This window comes from Amia ocellicauda, chromosome 3 (assembly GCF_036373705.1).
Source record: "Amia ocellicauda isolate fAmiCal2 chromosome 3, fAmiCal2.hap1, whole genome shotgun sequence".
NCBI classification, from domain to species: Eukaryota; Metazoa; Chordata; class Actinopteri; order Amiiformes; family Amiidae; genus Amia; species Amia ocellicauda.
The window spans coordinates 38,923,797-38,937,805 of record NC_089852.1 but is presented as its reverse complement, the minus strand read 5'-3'; the positions used below and the strand labels follow the sequence as shown (position 1 = coordinate 38,937,805).

Genomic DNA, 14,009 nt, shown 5'->3' with positions numbered 1-14,009 from the left:
CACAGACACAAGTGCCCTCTTGGTCCCCTGGCCTCCAGGACCGCACTCCTGCTCCCCAAAATGACTGTGCACTGCCCTGGTGCACTCACAGCTCCTGGGACCCCAACTTGATTCCAGCTGTGTGGAATCTGTATGTTTGCCACATGGCTGTGTGGGGTTTTCACCAGGTGCTTTGGTTTTATCACAAAAAGATGCTGCTTAGGTTGAATGGATACACTAAATTGCCCTGTCATTGTGAGTGTTGGCTGTGCAGAGTGGCTGCTGGGTTAGGGTCTGGTTCTTTGGGACTCTGTACTGAATGAAGCAGTTATTGAAAATGGATAGTTAATTCAGCTGCTGAACAAATGTTGGGTTACAACCTATTTAACTTATTACTGAAATTAATTGTATCTGGACAACAGAGATAGCAAAATGAAAGTAATACTTATTATTATTGCTTCACAATATATATGATGGCATCGAGTGTTAAACAGTTGCTTTTTCATACTTGATTAAATGTTTTTTATGAACACCCTGAACAGTTTTGGGAAACCATGCAGGCACTTCCTGGAACAGTTTGGAAACCTCAACCTCAAATAGATCTGAGTCTATTTAGAAGGTGCCAAGAGCAAACTAAAGGCTCTGGTTGATTGAACCGAGTTAACACGGGTGATGTGTAAACTGTGAGTTATATTATTTAGACTGAGTCGGTGTTACACAAACTCTAAAAATATGTAATTGATAAATAAGTATAGTTTAATCAATATTAGTTTGACGAATCGCCGTCTCACATTGTTTCAAATGAAGAGTGTGAATGTTTGTCAGCTGTTTTCATTCTGGTGCGACTGGAAGTGTGTTTAGTATAATACACTCTCTCGATGAGTTGTTATTCGCTATTATTGCTATATGATTTATAGTCCGTGTGATATTTAATCATGAATCATTGATATTGGTTAAATAGTTTCAATAGTTCTTGAAAAGACCAGCACGATTGAATAACAAATCGTAAGGTCGCAGGCCCTCAGATACACAGACACGCAAGACAGGAAGCTGCTGTTGCCACAGCCATTCCCTTAGCGACCAGGAGATACATTTCAAAGGGATCGGCTGTATAACGACACAGTGTAACACATGCGCTCTGTGTCCTTCACTCAATTCATGCAATATTGGCGCGTCCGACATGCCCACCGCATCGATGCCATTAGGTAAGCTGTGTTAAAAAAGAATAATACCAAAAATACGATCTTTTAAGAGCTGAAACGTTTTCATTGGGCACATTTACTATGGGTGATATTTTGCATTCACAGCATGTCTCAAAACGTTGAGCAGAAAGCAGGTCTGTGTATTTAGTGTGGCAATGCACTAAGAGATGAACAACAATAAAACATTTTGGTTTGCTTTTGGGAATCTTAATATTATTGTGAAGTGTAACACTATATTTTGGTATGTTGCTCTTTTGCGTGAGTGTTACTGCTCAAGACATAGGTAGTCGACCCTGTTTTTATCTGAATTGATTTATTTGCTTGTAAGAAAATGACCTCGCCCTCCATAGATGGTAGCCTGCCTGTTTCGTTCTGCAATTTACAGTCCGCAAGAAGAAAGCCCTGGCCACCGTACACGAAGCGGTGAGGGCAGCCGACGTGGAAGAGCTGGCCATGATGGTGAAGAAAGGAGCCAGTTTAAATGAAGTTGACCCAGAGCACAAATTCACCCCTCTGCACTGGGCTGCACATGCTGGGAGCCTGGAGGTTGGGTGTATTTTAAACTGAGAGATTTTAGGATAACATGTTGAACAGGGAGACTTGAATGTGGTTTTACCCCCCGTACCCCATTACTGCTCTCTTAAGTAACTGTTGAAGGCATGGCTATTCTACATAGAGACTGCAAGTGAAATCCAGGACTTGTGGAACAATTGCCCCAGGTCATGCCCTCTGCTTCTCAGGTCTCCGGGCTGGCATCTCTTTTAAGTAATGTCTCCATTTCAGCTCATGCATACTAATTTGATTAGGAAGACACTGTTTTTTTTTCACTGTGCCTTTTGTTCCCTTGCAAAGTGCCTGCACTGGCTCCTGTGGCATGGCGCTGATACTACATACACAACTCCCCAAGGCTGGACACCTGCCCATTTAGCTGCTATAAGGGGCCAGGATTCGTGTATGCAGGTAAAGTATTTGTGTCAGTGTAATTGCATCATAGCTGCACCAGGGAGAAAGAAACACAAAAAAAAGTGTCTGTGCTTCTGGTGTCTCCTCACATTTAGGCTCTGGTTATGAATGGTGCCAACCTGACCGCCCAAGACAACAGGGGTTGCACTCCAGCACACCTGGCAGCCGCTCATGGACACTCGTACACACTGCAGACAGTCCTGCGCATTGGAGTGGTCAGTCTGTTCTCTTCACCTGATCATTCAATGATTAAATGTTTTAGAGAACCTACTTCAGCATCGTCAGCATGTTCCTCCTGACACTTTAGCTGTGCAAGCAAACATTTTTAATAAGATATGATGGTGCCCTTGAAAAGGCAATGTGTTCTTTGTGCATTCTTCCTTTCAAATTCAGCTGGTCATCTAGGCTTGTTGCAGTTGTGGCTAGAAAAACATGCTAGGGATTTACATTAGTAAAATAGACATAAACTAGTATCTAGGTAAGGTTTAGACATAGATGTAATCAAAATTAAAATTTGAAATAGTGTTACTGATTAGTTTAATATATATTGTTAATTCAACTGTATATTTTCAGAGTTCACTGAACACTGAGTCTGCCTAGAGAAAGCTGTAAAGATTGCAATTGATTGAACTTGAGTCAAGACAGATGGCTTGTAAACTTTGAACTGCAACTCGATTGATTTCTATGCAGTGTCAGTGCAAAGTTTAAAATTAAGTGTGTAAATACTTACAACTACAACTGTATATTTATACATAATGGTATATAATAAAGTGCTTGTTCATGTTGTAGGACTCCAACAGTGCTGATAAGAATGACTGGAGGCCGGCACACTATGCTGCCTTCCATGGGAGACTTGGCTGTTTACAGTTTCTTCTTAAGTGGGGAGCCAATGTGGATGATGTTGATAAAAATGGGAATACGCCAGGTATTGATAAAGATTTTAAACAATGTACACCACCTGCTACATGTCTAGTGCATAGGTTAAGTGCCACCATATGAACTTCCTATGGCTCATTATGGCTTTATAACCAAGGGGAAATGTTGATAAAAAAAATACATAAATGCCAATGCCAAAACTGTTTGTGTTGTCAGGAAAGCCTCAGGTAAAATAAATACAAAATATATATTCTTTGTTTTATCTAGAAAACATTAACATGCATTTTTATTACCTTTATTTTTTAAGCTCATTTAGCAGCAGCCGAAGGACATCTGCATTGTTTTAAATTCCTGGTTTCTCAGGGAGTGAGTGTAGCCCACACACTGGGAGCCAGGAACGACCAGGGAGAATTGCCCAGAGATCTGGCCCAGAGGTTTTACAAGCAGCCGATTGTACAATACATCGAAGCTGTGGAAAACCAGAGTGACTTCCGTGATGAGCAAGAAAGTATGTGGTATTTCTAGATCGGTGCTCAATAAACAAAACCATGTGCATTCTTTCAGATGCATTCAGTTTGTGTTGATCAGGCCAACTAATTTAATCACCCTTTAAAATGTTAATTTGGAGTGCCTCTGATGTTTTTCTCATTACCCTTTAGACCTGGCATTCCCAGCACATGTGGCTGCACTCAAAGGGGACCTGGACATGCTGCGGAAACTGGTTGAATGTGGCATCATAAACATCAATGAGCGAGATGACAAGGGTGCCACTCCTATCCATAAAGGTCTGAAAGAGTTACTGCGAACCCAGAAGAACAGATTGATCTGCTTCTTAGTTGTCTCAAAGTCAAAACTGGAAACCTGGAATCTTAATCACCAATACCATGAGGACATGGTTACAAATTCAACAGTTTCAGTTTCTTCCCAGCTGAGTCAAAGGAAATAAACTTTTCTCAATTGTGTCCCACCCAGTTTTTAACACGCTGTGAGCCAGAGCACATCTGTTAAGCAGATGTCTTTCCCTGTATGCTGTTCTAACTCTTGTAGAGCAAAATGGAAAAAGTCACTTCTTAGCAGCTTTTACATCTTACATAGGTAAAAATCGAAGTGATCAGTAAACAAGGAAAAATAACTGATGCAGTGTTTATAAAAGAGAAGAAAGTGCCTTGCTGTGATTTAGTTTGCTTCTGTGTCTTCTGTAACACTTTTGACTGCTATTGTAATAACCAGAGCAGTATGCTGGCAGCATTGTAATTGGTCTCACTTTTTTAATTAGTATGCAGTGGAGCATGCTGTATTGTATGGAAAGATTGTGTTATTGAGAAACCTTTTCTATTGCACAGGACATACTCAGACAGTTCATAATTACTGGCACACGTGGGAGCCCCTGTATGGAACAATGGTCCTTTAGATGAAAATATAGAATATAAAGCATAACTGATTAAACCGCATAATTAATATGTCTGAATGTGTATTAGTGGTAGTGAAACAGCTGCAATACTACAATACTACAGTCCATGAAAAAGGGAAGTGGGGTTGCACTGTGTACATTAATTACACTGATGATATTGTTTTCACCTGTGTTTTTCCCTCTTATTCTTCAGCGGCTGGACAGGGCCATCTGAACTGCTTACAGTGGCTTCTGGACATGGGTGCTGATCAAAACATCACAAACGATGCTGGGGAGACACCAAAGGATATTGCAAAGAGGTGTTTTCGTCTTCTTCTACTCTCTGTAATGTGTGATTTAAAAATCCCAATGATGTACATTTAACTGCATGGGAGGAACCTTTAGCTTTGGTAGCTAACCTCAAACTGTTGTAGTAGACATTCACTGGAAACAGTTGAATTGGCACACAGTGTATGTTTCTGTATCCTGTATATATTGTAGATTCCTAGCAACTGTCAGCTTTCAAAAAAATGTTGAGAGAAGGTATCACTATACATCTTGTTTAAACAAAACCTCATGTTGTTCTTGCACGGTCTGACAGGTTTGCTCAGCTGGCTGCAGTGAAGCTTCTCGGAGGAGGGGGTCCGGAGGAAGACTCTGACGAGGAACTGGATTGCACAGAGCCATCTTTTTTCGAAAGACATGGTGTGGAAGGAAGCACAGACAGCTTTGAAGATGTCAATCTAAGTGTCACTCAGAAAAAGGAGGGTAGAAGTAAGTCCAGGATCTGATTAGAATTTAACATTTCTAATCTCGTTACTTTGAGATTTTTAACAAGCTAAACATTTCAGAATTGTTGATCAATCATGGCCTTCTCAGGAGAGGCTCTCATTGTGTGTTGCTCTTTGGTGCATTTTTTCAGTGCGAGCGTACAAAAAGATTGAGGAAATTGAACGTCTGCTAGAGATTGCAAAAAGTAACTACAGGCAGCTGGGAGGGATCCTCGAGGAAGACCGAAAGGAAAGGAAAGAACAAAGAGAAGCCGCAAGGTAAAAATGTAGGACCTGGTCTGTGACTTGAATTGATGAAAAATTATGAAAGGAAAGCCACAGGGGTAAAACTTTGTATTAATGAAAAACAGACTATTGATGTGGTTACTGTACTCTTAAGAAACACATTGATACATCTCCAAAAATCACATAAAATGTAATATGTCTGTGGATTTTGTTTTTATAATCTTATAATTTGTGTAACCCTATACAATTGGCAGTTGAGTAGTTTGTCTAAATAATATAAAACAGAATATGCACTTTATATTATTCAAATATATTAATAAATGTTTCCAACTTTCAATTGATCAATTGTTTTTATCACCACCATATTAGTATGAAGTATAAAAAAGGATCCTAGGAAGGTACTGCTTTGTTTGCAGACTTTAGATATTTTCTGTTTTGCTTTCACCCTTTAATGTTGCCGGTGTTAATTAGTTGGCTCTTTAGTATGCTGGGCAGTTTCGAATGAATACTTGTGCTGTTTCTTTCTGCCTTTGTACACACTGCACATTCATTATCCTTTCGGCTGCTGTGAAAACTGTTGCTCTTGTGTTTCTTTTTCATTCAGCTAAAAGAGAAAAACAGCCTGCTATAACTTACTGCTTCCTCTTGAATGCAAAACATGTTCCACTCCTTGTGTCATTTGGAATAACTCTGCTGAAAAAGCTTAAATAAATAACCAAATTTTGCTTTTGAAGTGGGGTCCTTTCAACCCAATGTGTGCAGTATTTTTGTAAACCAACCTGGCAGAAATGTGCAGATAATTATATTGCCAATTAACTGACATAATTCTAATCGTAGATGAATCTTCAACACGGGTGCGTTTATTTTTTTTTGCCGTTTCCAGAACCATCAAAGAGCTTCAGGCCCAGCTCGAGTATGAGAGAGTGCGCAGAGAGAAGCTGGAATGCCAGCTGGATGACTACAGGGCAGAGATTGGGCACCTCAATAAGTGCCTGCAGAATCTACAAGCAGCAGCCGTGAGTTTAATTGTGTTCAATTCCCTGTGGATGGTACAGAGCTGCTTCCATATTGTGATTCTCTGAAATCTAGGGAAAGCTCTTAAGCACATACATAGCTGTGATAACTAACAAATGCAGGCTCATTATTCATTGGATTAAACCTGGCACTTACAAGACACATTGTACTTGGGTCTTATATTTGAGTGTATTTCATTCCTGAATGTATTTTCAAATCATACTTGATTAACTAAACAAAATTAGAAAACTTAACATGTATATTGATTAAATATAAATTTTAAATATCATCAATAAAGCCAATTATTCTCTTCATGACAGGAAGCAAAACCTCAAGAACAGATCAAGGAGAAAAAGAAATCAAAGAAAACTAGAAAGAATGATGTTGGGGGTGTGTTTGTGAGAAGAATCTCAGAGAAGTAAACACTTGGCCAAATGTATCATTTTATATCATCTTTATTGGCAGCAATATGGAATTGTATTAAATCAACATTAATACACAGGTTTTTCATGTTTAAAAAAAGAAAATACACAATCTTGGATCAATGTTCAATCACAACATTACAGCAACATTTCCAACAGAGAATACTATAACAGTCTTATCTCGGTATCCCATGTTAAAATTGACTTGAATCAATGTGCATTGCAGTGGTGTGTAGAAAATGCTCACAGAGCCATTCTGTCTAAATAATGGTCATCATAAGTGTCCTTTTTGTTTCTGAAATAAGTGTAAATATTTATTTTAACATTAACATTGCTTCTCACAGCACTGTCAAAAACTTGTTATATCTGCAAATGCTCAATAAACACAATACATGAGCTGCAGTAAATGCTTCCTTAAGCAAAACTCCGTAGACAGATGCACTTTCTGAATCATAGATCGTCCATACTTTTGAAACCAACTGAGCTATATAATGCTTTAATTTCTTGCCAGAATCGTTACTTCCAGAGACGGTAAAATCCCAATGCTATCGCCAGGCAGGAGAAAACAGATGCTACAAAATAACAGCAGAAAGAATAAAAAAACATTAAAATTGAATTTAAAATTATCAATTTAAACTTTGTAAAACATAAATAAAAATAAAAATTACTTTCCCAGATGTCCTCATCCAGATAGCATTTATGTATGCATAAAAAAATAGAGCCACACAATTGTAAAACAGAGAAATTATGGGTATATATGGTTTATATTAGATTATTAGATACTGAATTATATTCTTATCTTACCTGCAAGGTACCGTATGGTGTCAAGCTTGAGAGATTCTAGGAGAGTTTTAAGCGAAGCCACTTCTGTGTCAATTTTTTTTGTTGCTTCCAATGTGCTCCGCTCTACATCGGTATTCTACATCATTTTGAAAAATAAAATAGATCTTGTTAGTATGTTGTTTAATAATTCCGTTATTGGAATATAAGAGTAAGTATTTTCTTGGTATTACAGGCTTTACACAATATAAAAACATGAAAACTATAACTCTAGTAATATATAAAACAATGCAAATATGTGAACTGTGATGCAAGGAGATCATATTTTTACATTTAAAAACAATAATGCCAACTAACATTTGGGTCAATATTGAGATACACAGAGTGAATGGCAAAGATTAAAAGTCAGACCTTTTTGTGAAATTCTGTACTGACTTCCAAAAGCTTCTTCTCCTGTTCTGTAAACTGAGAATGCAGGGGGGGGGGAATGTAAGTCTGAAAGCATGGCAAAATATCCATACTTACTGGTGCCTACTCAAAAACAACATATTATCATACGTCTTTGTTCAGATGCACTATTGCATTACATAGCCTTGACAGCCTCTGTCCGTTTTTAGTTTGTGTAACATGACCTGAGCAGATAACACAGGAGATATCCCTTTGACCCACTTTACTGAACGAAGCTTCGGCACAGAAACGTGTGACAATATCTTACACTGTTCAAGACTTTTGTATTAGAATATACGAGTGACTGCATAAAACATTCTAGGACAGGGTTATAATTTGTATATGTATATACAAACATTACCATGTCATTCACTCTGCTCCTTTCCAAATTAATATCCAGTTTGGCTTCGGCTCTGACTTTACGACTTTCTTCCTTAAAAGAGAAATGCATGAATAGAAGTATATATATCCCAAAACATATGAAAAAGTATGTTCTTTGTACATTTCTACACTTGTGATTTATGACTCCATTCTCAATAAGAATCAATATTTAAGAAGGCAACAAACATTCTTGGGAATTTGAATGTATATATCCACTTACGATTAGTTGTTGTTTAACCTGTTGCAGCTCAGTTTTCATTTTCTGTAAAACAGGGGGTGATTTACTGAATCTTAAAATCAGTTAATTGTAATAAATACAAATAAAAAGAAGAATTAGCGTCCAAAAACATATACACTCAAATATTAGTGTTAGCACTTCTCTCTAAGATGGTGGTGCTAGTTGAATGGCTTTTTTAACCACAGCCAAATTGAGTTAAAAACAATTAATCTTAACAAAGGGTAGGGAAATATTTCTGTTGTTTTAAAGCCAACAGAAAAAGTCAATTTTACTTATTTTTTTCCAGAGTACCTCATTCTCAGCCCGCAGGTTTGAAAACTCGCTTTTCTCCAAAATCACCATGTCCTTCCTTATTGAATCCAGGTGAGACATTATTTGCTGAAGAGCTATTTCCTATAGAGAGTGGGGAGAGCACCCGTGAAGAAACCAAACAACCTTATACAGTCGTGGTTTTCATTACCGAATCCAGCATTTTCTTTAATCAGCTGCTTGATTGTTTTTAAAAGCATCTACCAATCGCTCAGTAACTGTAACTTACAAGCAACACTTGCAGGTCCTAAACCAAAAAAGTTCATAATGGAAATCACAGAATTATTAATCTCCTTCTCCTACATAAATATTCCAGTTATTCAAGTATATCCTCACTCTTTTACAACTCAATTTCTTGTTCATGCCATTGTTTTGGAAATTATATACAATTTTAATTTTAATTTCTGCTGAACAATGTCAAATATTACTCTTGTTGATAAACTATAACTATAACTGTCTATATGGCCTGGTCCACTCATTTTGGAAATGTAAATGAAAAAGGATGTTCTATTATTGGGGGAAGAAAGATTCTGGGTGGAGTGGGAAATTAGCTTTCCAGATGTTTTGTGTCAGAATACTGGAAAGCACACAATGCTCGTAGTTGCAGCCAAGTTATGCTGTTTAGTACCTGATGTGCTCCAGTCACCATGTCTCTGTACACTATATCCATATTGGCAGTGGTCAGTGTCACGAGTGCTGTGACAATTAGTTCTGCTTGTTCTTTTGCAAAACCTTAAACAAGAACAACATTTACAAGATAATAACACATTTATAGATGCATCACATGTAGACTCAGTGAAGATAAATCAACACCACCACCATACAATAATAATACAGCATATTTAAACTAAACATCTGAGCCCACAGATACAATGCAATATACAATTTGAGAATTAAAGTATTTAAAATGTTACCGTTGGCCTGCAGATCTCTCACAAGTGCATGGGTATCAAATGTTAATTTCCTTTGCTCAAGGGGTGTCAGTTCCACTCGTCTCATGTCATATGATCTGAGAGCTGTTGCAGTGTGCAGCTCTACAACACACAATGGCAATTCACATGGCAAAATACATCATTAAACACTTTTAAAAAATCAAACCGAATCTATGTGCTTTCTTTACCAAGGAGAGAAAGTGGATGAAGTTGTTATTACATAATTACATCGAATCAATGCATAGCTGAATACTAATACTGAATACTAATGTCTGATGAACTTCACATGGCTCTGTATGGAGATACTAATTATATGATATGAGGGTCATGTGATAACACCAGGAGCCCGACATACCTTCATGTTGTTTCTGTTTTCAAAGTACGTTTCTCGTTTCTATATTCAAATATATCAAGGCGTTTTGGTCGGGTGGTTATAAAGTCACTTTAAATTTTGTAACAAATAAGTTGTAAGTTCTGTGCCTGCTCATTTTTAAAGAAAGAAAGAAAGAAAAGGGTATTGAAATAAAACACAGCAACTCACTTGTGTGCTGTAGCAATGGTGATAAACACGTTTTTTATGTTAAGCTCAGAATTGACGATAATGGTTTTATATGCATAACATACCTTTCCCATTCTGCACACGGCGCTGGTAATAATATGCGGCTTGGATTGGATGTTGTAATTGGAATCGGTTTTTACAAACAGAATTAACTAAAGTCTTACAGTATCTGCAATGCATGGTTTTGAGTAGCGACTACCTCTCTTTATATTTAAAATTAAACAGATACGTTGCAATTATAAATAGTATTGTTGTGGTTTATAAAGTTCCACTGTTACCACTGTATCTTTTACATATGTTTTATGCCCTACTGCTCAGGTCGTTTCTTGTAGCGCAGATTTCCGCAGTTCTGCAGAATCGCACGCAGCCCATTGGCGGAGCCGCGCAGATCTGCGGAAATGCGCGCTACTCCTACGCGAGCGAGGCTTTGAGTGATAATCCGGGCATTTTGGAATCACCGCGGTGCGTCACTGGTATCCGTATCAAATAGCAAAGCGTGCGATCAAGCAGTTCCGCGTAGTGTGAGGATGAAAATCAAATGCATACATACTGAGTGTGTCATGTCGGGGACACATTATTAATAGAGATTTGACTGTAGAACTTTATAATGTTATGAATACAATGAAGTTGACACACCCATAACTGATCAAATGCACTAAACCTATTCTAATTACAGCAGTCATGCAGTATGGTAAAACATTGTGCATTTTGTAAATGGTCGTGATGGCTTTTAAACGTTTTTATCTATACACATGTATATGAATTATATTTGTATAGGTGTGCATATCCTGCGGTACGTCAGCGTCGGTATCTAAACTGCAATGTATATCGTTTGGGGATGCAATGGGAGTCGACCCTGAAAAGGCACCACCTAACTGAATCACATGCTGATGTGTCAGACATCGCTACAGTAAATGTGCATTGAGACGCCGTTTTAGTGGCCTCGCCACCCTCTAGTGGGTAACTTATTAATGATACGGACATTCAACGTGATGTATTACACTGTGTAGTCTTTCCATTAAATATTTAAACTAAAGTCAACGTAACATGTTGATTCCAGGACTACAAGTCCCACACTGCTCCACGCCTGGTTCCACACCGGTGTGCTGCACTATCGTGCACGCCGAGACGTCTACACATTCTAGGCCTAAGGTTAATTACATAACAGAAATACTAGTTTTGATGAAGCTTATAGTCGAAGAACAGAGTCTGTTTTGTGTATGTTCACTTTATTTCTAATTGAAGAAGCTGCTTGTGCTGGGGATGTGTCCCTCCATGGCCGCACATGACGTGTAAACCTGGACTGCGGCCGTATATATTAATGTATTAAGTTTGAAACAAAGGAGGATTTTGGACATTATTAATAATAATTAAATTATCCGAAATGATCTTAATAAGTGCCATTGCGATTGACTGCTAAATCTGTGTGCAGCTGTTTTTGTATGTTTTATGTCGAGCAGAAAAACGTTATAAAACAACTATATGTAGCCGGTACAAAAATCAGCTGATCTACATCATTTAGACGATGTTGGAGCCATTCGCGTGTACTGGTTGGGTGCAGTCTTTGTGTTATGAAACCAGTGCTGCTCTATGCATGAACACGATCGTAATAATGGGCCTCATTTCCACGTGGTTTCCACGAGAACTACACCGAGTGGCCCCGCCTGCCATCCTACTTATTTGCATATGATGTTATCCCATGATGCCCCAGTGAAAATTAGCGCTTTATAAACAGCTTTACCTTAGGATTTAATTGTATACTCATACCTACCATGTGCTGTGTTGATGACTCCAGTATATGCACACTGATGACATCGGTATAAATGAATTGACAATATAAAGACCAGGTTTCTATCAGAGACCCCTCCCTGTGGCGCTGGCTCTCTGCGCGAAGTCGGGCGGCTTGCTTTCCGCAGACTCGTTAGCTTTGCGCAGTGGCAGTATCGTAGCCTATGAGGTTTATCCGAGGCGCGATTATTGCTAGTTGAAAACTTTACCCAATACCCCGCTTGCGCCGGCTTGAAATATAGCTGGTGCCGGCAATTTTTGACAGTCTCCAAGGAGACTGATTTTCTGGTGAAAAATAGAAACTTCTTTCTTGAGTGGAAACCGCTCGTGTATATGTGTGTATATATATATATATATGTGTGTGTGTATGTATATGTGTGTGTATATATATATATATGTGTGTGTGTGTGTGTATATATATATACACTCACCTAAAGGATTATTAGGAACACCTGTTCAATTTCTCATTAATGCAATTATCTAACCAACCAATCACATGGCAGTTGCTTCAATGCATTTAGGGGTGTGGTCCTGGTCAAGACAATCTCCTGAACTCCAAACTGAATGTCTGAATGGGAAAGAAAGGTGATTTAAGCAATTTTGAGCGTGGCATGGTTGTTGGTGCCAGACGGGCCGGTCTGAGTATTTCACAATCTGCTCAGTTACTGGGATTTTCACGCACAACCATTTCTAGGGTTTACAAAGAATGGTGTGAAAAGGGAAAAACATCCAGTATGCGGCAGTCCTGTGGGCGAAAATGCCTTGTTGATGCTAAAGGTCAGAGGAGAATGGGCTGACTGATTCAAGCTGATAGAAGAGCAACTTTGACTGAAATAAGCACTCGTTACAACCGAGGTATGCAGCAAAGCATTTGTGAAGCCACAACACGTACAACTTTGAGGCGGATGGGCTTCAACAGCAGAAGACCCCACCGGGTACCACTCATCTCCACTACAAATAGGAAAAAGAGGCTACAATTTGCACAAGCTCACCAAAATTGGACAGTTGAAGACTGGAAAAATGTTGCCTGGTCTGATGAGTCTCGATTTCTGTTGAGACATTCAGATGGTAGAGTCAGAATTTGGTGTAAACAGAATGAGAACATGGATCCATCATGCCTTGTTACCACTGTGCAGGCTGGTGGTGGTGGTGGTGTAATGGTGTGGGGGATGTTTTCTTGGCACACTTTAGGCCCCTTAGTGCCAATTGGGCATCGTTTAAATGCCACGGCCTACCTGAGCATTGTTTCTGACCATGTCCATCCCTTTATGACCACCATGTACCCATCCTCTGATGGCTACTTCAAGCAGGATAATGCACCATGTCACAAAGGTCGAATCATTTCAAATTGGTTTCTTGAACATGACAATGAGTTCACTGTACTAAACTGGCCCCCACAGTCACCAGATCTCAACCCAATAGAGCATCTTTGGGATGTGGTGGAACGGGAGCTTCGTGCCCTGGATGTGCATCCCACAAATCTCCATCAACTGCAAGATGTTATCCTATCAATATGGGCCAACATTTCTAAAGAATGCTTTCAGCACCTTGTTGAATCAATGCCTCGTAGAATTAAGGCAGTTCTGAAGGCGAAAGGGGGTCAAACACAGTATTAGTATGGTGTTCCTAATAATCCTTTAGGTGAGTGTATATATATGTGTGTGTATATATATATGTGTGTGTGTGTATGTATATGTGTGTGTGTATATATAT

At 38.8% G+C, this 14,009-nt stretch overlaps 2 protein-coding genes and 1 non-coding gene across 5 annotated transcripts; 2 read left to right on the top strand and 1 right to left on the bottom strand.

Moving 5' to 3' along the window:
- The first annotated feature begins 1,052 nt into the window (after positions 1-1,052).
- LOC136746710 (ankyrin repeat domain-containing protein 42-like) lies at positions 1,053-6,879 on the top strand. Its single transcript, XM_066699375.1, has 12 exons — positions 1,053-1,184; positions 1,567-1,727; positions 2,034-2,141; positions 2,240-2,359; positions 2,934-3,069; positions 3,328-3,528; positions 3,680-3,805; positions 4,625-4,730; positions 5,012-5,184; positions 5,333-5,459; positions 6,310-6,442; positions 6,761-6,879. Exons 1-12 carry the CDS (start codon positions 1,160-1,162, stop codon positions 6,860-6,862), a joined length of 1,518 nt encoding a protein of 505 aa, XP_066555472.1. The 5' UTR covers positions 1,053-1,159; the 3' UTR covers positions 6,863-6,879.
- On the bottom strand, positions 6,878-10,878 carry ccdc90b (coiled-coil domain containing 90B). 3 transcript variants are annotated; one of them, XM_066699379.1, is made up of 9 exons: positions 10,574-10,877; positions 9,932-10,051; positions 9,646-9,749; positions 9,000-9,101; positions 8,691-8,732; positions 8,451-8,522; positions 8,054-8,107; positions 7,667-7,781; positions 6,878-7,434 (listed from the first exon to the last, which is right to left on the bottom strand). In XM_066699379.1, the coding sequence occupies exons 1-9, from the start codon at positions 10,686-10,688 to the stop codon at positions 7,379-7,381; spliced, it is 780 nt and encodes a 259-aa protein (XP_066555476.1). In that variant the 5' UTR covers positions 10,689-10,877; the 3' UTR covers positions 6,878-7,378. The 3 variants fall into 3 exon arrangements, with proteins under 3 accessions (XP_066555476.1, XP_066555477.1, XP_066555478.1); XM_066699380.1 differs by lacking the exon at positions 8,054-8,107 and having other exon boundaries at positions 10,574-10,878; XM_066699381.1 differs by lacking the exons at positions 8,054-8,107; positions 8,451-8,522.
- A 1,553-nt stretch (positions 10,879-12,431) lies between these two features.
- LOC136747386 (U4 spliceosomal RNA) lies at positions 12,432-12,573 on the top strand. The gene has a single exon (XR_010816487.1). It is a non-coding gene; the product is annotated as a U4 spliceosomal RNA (small nuclear RNA).
- Positions 12,574-14,009: the final 1,436 nt, after the last annotated feature.

Bases quoted from the DNA above. Each gene is read 5' to 3' on its own strand.
- ccdc90b (XM_066699379.1), bottom strand. From the start codon at position 10,688: ATGCATTGCAGATACTGTAAGACTTTAGTTAATTCTGTTTGTAAAAAC. The intron at 10,052-10,573 runs GTATGTTATGCA...TGTGTGTTGTAG, and splicing joins CCGTGTGCAGAATGGGAAAG to AGCTGCACACTGCAACAGCT. The intron at 8,523-8,690 runs GTAAGTGGATAT...TTCTCTTTTAAG, and splicing joins AGGTTAAACAACAACTAATC to GAAGAAAGTCGTAAAGTCAG.
- LOC136746710 (XM_066699375.1), top strand. From the start codon at position 1,160: ATGCCCACCGCATCGATGCCATTAG. The intron at 1,728-2,033 runs GTTGGGTGTATT...TCCCTTGCAAAG, and splicing joins CACATGCTGGGAGCCTGGAG to TGCCTGCACTGGCTCCTGTG. The intron at 5,460-6,309 runs GTAAAAATGTAG...TGCCGTTTCCAG, and splicing joins GAACAAAGAGAAGCCGCAAG to AACCATCAAAGAGCTTCAGG.